This window comes from Chenopodium album, chromosome 12 (assembly GCF_948465745.1).
Source record: "Chenopodium album chromosome 12, dcCheAlbu1.1, whole genome shotgun sequence".
NCBI classification, from domain to species: domain Eukaryota; kingdom Viridiplantae; phylum Streptophyta; class Magnoliopsida; order Caryophyllales; family Amaranthaceae; genus Chenopodium; species Chenopodium album.
In genome coordinates this window covers 12,842,216-12,846,661 of record NC_137845.1, presented here as the reverse complement: position 1 = coordinate 12,846,661, position 4,446 = coordinate 12,842,216, and the positions used below count along the sequence as shown (strand labels likewise).

The window sequence follows — 4,446 nt, the reverse complement described above, 5'->3', positions numbered from 1 at the left end:
ATTAGGGTTCTAATGTGATGAGATGTTGAGAAATATGAAGAAAAGGGGAATTTGCTGAGAATTAAAGTAGAAAATTGAATGAAGAATGGAGTTGGTAGAGAAAATTGAATGAGAAAAAGAATGAAGTCGAGAAAAAAGAAAAAAAAAATTGGAGGGAAGTAACTACTGTGGGGCCCACAAGACAGAATTCCACCGGAAATTCAAATTGGGTGGTAATCTGAGTAATTAATTAAATTAGGGGGTGGCAATTTAAAATAAAAAAAAGTTTTGGGTGGTTAGTTCAAAAATGGATACATATTTGGGTGGTAATTTACAAATTTTCCTATTGATTATGAGCAATTTAGTGAAAGCCAGCATTTTGTTAATTGACCCATATATATACTATATAACTATATTATGATGATTATTATCGGGAAATTTTGCATTAAACCACCTTTTATAACCATTATTTTACAAGAAACCACCTTATAAAAAAATTTTCGCAAAAACACACCTTAATCTAAAATTTTTTTGCAAGCGAATTCTCCAAGGATTAGTGGTTTTAGGGGGACACGTGCTTCGCACGTGGTCGAGTTAACCCTTGAAAACAAGGTCAAAGTGTATTAACCAGCAAAAGGTGTGGGGTTGCAAAAAAATTTAAGATTTAGGTGTGTTTTTGCGAAAAAATTTTATAAGGTGGTTTCTTGAAAAAAAATGGTTATAAAAGGTGGTTTAATGAAAAATTTCCTTATTATTATTAATCAAAATTATAACACATAACTCGATCTCATGCATATTAATTGTTTTTTTGGGTGTAAAAATTGTACAAAAATTCGTGTCTAGCAAGTGGAAGAAGAAAATAAATAAATAAAACTTACAACAATCAATAATAACTTTGATCAAGGGGTTGCTGCTCATTGAAATTACCTGTATTTCTTTATATTTATATGTAAAAGTTTCTATAAATTTTTTTTATTTTGGTAACAATTTTGGATTCTAAGTGTATGGGGAGATATGGGAAACGGGCCGACATGTTGATAAATATGGGTATGGATCCACAACAGCTAAAAAATATGCCGGTATCCTTACATAAAGCAGACATGTCGGCTTGTCAGTGTTTAGCACGTGGCAGCAGCAGCTTGACACTTGGCGAGAAGAACTCTGCATGCCATGTAGCCACCTGTCATTTGGAAATGTTATAAATATCAAGTTTAACCTCATAATTAAGGTTAGCATTTATTACACTATCTCTCTCTCTCTCTCTCTTTACTTTCTCTCTCTTCATATCATCTAATCTTCTTCTTCTTCTTAAACACTTTCTGACTTTATCATCGGAGTGGTTTTCCCCGGACCACCCCGGGGTTAGCTAACCTCTGTTCTCTCTATAGGTTCTCATCTGGACGATAGGAGCATCACGGATCTCGGACTCGGGCTCTCGGGTTGTCGAATCCCAACCAAAACAATTTGGCGCTAGAAGGAGGGGCGCGATCACTTCTATCGCCTAAGAACCTCACACACACAAAATAGTAACAAAAAGGTACATAGTAATGGCTGGAAATCAAGAAACGCCTGTGATTAGTAGGGTAGTTAATCAAAGGATAACGACAAGGAATGAAACAACACATCCTGAAATTGAGATAGTAGATGAAACTCACACTTTGGAAGATAACTAGTTCCATATGCCGTTAACCCCAGAAAGGCAAGTGGGAACAGTTGCAGACCCTATGGCTGAGTTTACACCGGAGGATTTGGAGATAGCAGCTAGGGTGATGAGTGCAATGAGTAAGAAAAGGGAGGAAGCTGAGGCAGCTCAGGCTGGAGGAGGGGTGCTGGTTGCCAATCTTGGTGGACAGTTCAATCAGGCAGCAAATTCACCAAGGCGCCGTCAAGAGGAGTCGCCGGTAAGGACATATGCAACCCCGCGTGAGACAGAATCCCAATCCTCAAGCCATGCCGTTAGCATAAGAACTCAGCGGTAGAGAAGTTCACAGGTTGATGGGCAGGCAGTGCGAACTATGGTCCACTTAAGGGCATCACCGTTTGCACAAAGTATCTTGGATCAGCCGATGGAAAAAATTAAAATGCCGACATGTAGATATGATGGAAGAGGGGATCTAAGCAGGTACATAACATCCTATAAGGGGCATATGATCTTATACACCAATTCGGATGTTGTTTGGTGCAAAGTCTTTCCGACTACTTTAACTGGAGTCGCAACAGATTGGTTTAATAATCTGGGAAATGGCACAATAGATAGCTTTCAGAGGCTGACAAAAATGTTCGTGGGGCAGTATATTAGTATTAGTGTAAGGCAGAGAACTTCAAGAGAGTTGATGGCAGTAGAGCAAAGGCCAAATGAGTCTTTGAGGGATTACATCAGAAGGTTCAACAATGAAGCAAATACGATTCTGAAATTACAGTAAGAAATAGCCGTTATGGCGTTGATGAATGGCTTGAATAACTCTAAATTCAAAGTTACCTTACAAGAAAGAATTTTCCAACGTTAGCAGCAACCTTTAACAAGGCACATGATTATATAAAAAGTGAAGAGTTGATGAAAACGAGTAGTAGGAATGTTCCTGCCGATAAGGTACAATACCAGTCTGAAGGAGCATCCTCAAGAAGTGGAAGGCCGAGAGCCTCGGCCCCAGTGAGGGGAGGGGGAAGTCGGCAGGAGGTAAGGGGCGCTAAGGCACCGATGCGATACAGTACATACACACCATTGAATATGCCGAGAGCTGCTATATATTCGGTAAATCAGAATAGAGAAGGGTGGACAAGGCCGATACCAATGAAAGCAAGGCCGAGAGATGTTAAGAAGTATTGTATGTTTCACAGAGATGTAGGTCATTATACTGAAGAGTGCACACAATTGAAGGATAACATAGAAGAACTGATAAGGAAGGGTCACTTGACTCAATACCGGTTGAATACAGGGGGAAGTCAACCACCACCACATCGGCAGATAGAGCGCCAGCAGTTAGAAGCAAGGCCTAAAAGGCCATAAGGTGGAATAGTCCAACAGGGGAATGGAGGCTTGCCACCGTTATCAACTGGGAAAAGGGTTGATGTGATAACTTGGGGGCCGGTGCATGGAGGAACTATAAGTGGGGCTAGAAAACATCTATCGGAACACCGACATATAATTAATGCTTTGGATGCTGATAGCCATCCCCGAACTACTTGTATTCCTGATGTGATGTTCACAAAAGAAGATGCTAGGGGAATTGTCTTCCCTCATGATGATCCGTTGGTCTTGATAACAAAAATAAATGGGGCTGATATCAAGAGAGTCTTGGTAAATGGAGGCAGCTCGGTAAATGTTCTGTTCATGAAAGCTTTTAATGAAATGAAGATTGGAAGACAATATTTGACGCAGGTATCTTACCTAGTGATTGGGTTCAACGGGTCAACAGTGAGGCTGGAAGGGAGTATTGTTTTACCAGTACAGTTGGGCGATGGACTGGCAGCAAGGGACGTGATGGTAGAGTTCCTAGTGGTTTATGTACCATCGGCGTATAACGCCATTATCGAAAGACTGATAATACATAATGTGCAAGCGGTAGTATCAACTTATCATCTGACGATAGCCTATGTGTCAAATTTGGGAACTGTTGAAAAGGTACATGGAGGTCAAGTAATGGCAAAGTCATGTTATGTGACGGCATTGAAAAATCCAATGCAACACGGTCTGGTACCCAGTAACCCAAAAAGAGAAAAGGAACCGACGGTACAGGATATGTTAATGGAAAACTTTGATACAAGGCCAAAAACTGCACCAAGGCCGTCACCAGGAGGAGAGACAGTGCAAGTCGAGCTTCAGCCAGGAGATCCGAGTCGGACAGTGAAGGTTGGGGCAGACATGGATGTTAATATGAGACGTCATTTGATCAGTTTGTTATGGGAGAATGCAGATGTTTTTGCCTTCTTGGCAAGTGAGATGCTTGGGATACATCCTGAGGTAATGGAGCATAAACTGAATGTTGATAGAAAATTCAAGCCGATAAGACAAAAGAAGCGTAATTTCTCAACAGAGAAAATTGAAGCAATACAGGCAGAAGTTAATAAACTCTTAGCGGCATGCATGTTTAAAGGGAATTGGTACTTGTAATCACGCTTAATAAGATAATTAATAATCTTGTTTAGGGTTAATTTGATTATAATTCAAGTGATCGCCAATAATAGTTTTGCTTGTGCATTAAATTCAACCAACATAGATAAACAGGTTTAGGGTTAACCTATTGATTGCATGTTAGTCAGAAAGCGCACATGAATACGAGAAGAATGAAGTAGAGGCCTATTTTTAGGGCAGGTTCAATCTCTTTTAGGTTGGATTTGTACCTTCATCCCCGAACCCTATTTGGTTCAAGACCTTTTGGAGTTGACGATCTCATGGATCGTTAAGGGTGTAACCTTCACCTTGTGAACGGTTTACAAGTTCCTAAAACTTGTTGGCGACTCTTTTGC

General features: G+C 40.2%; 1 protein-coding gene across 1 annotated transcript; it reads left to right on the top strand.

Moving 5' to 3' along the window:
• Positions 1 to 2,060: 2,060 nt before the first annotated feature.
• LOC145570890 (uncharacterized) lies at positions 2,061 to 2,986 on the top strand. Its single transcript, XM_081630014.1, has 2 exons — positions 2,061 to 2,362; positions 2,455 to 2,986. Exons 1-2 carry the CDS (start codon positions 2,061 to 2,063, stop codon positions 2,984 to 2,986), a joined length of 834 nt encoding a protein of 277 aa, XP_081486140.1.
• Positions 2,987 to 4,446: the final 1,460 nt, after the last annotated feature.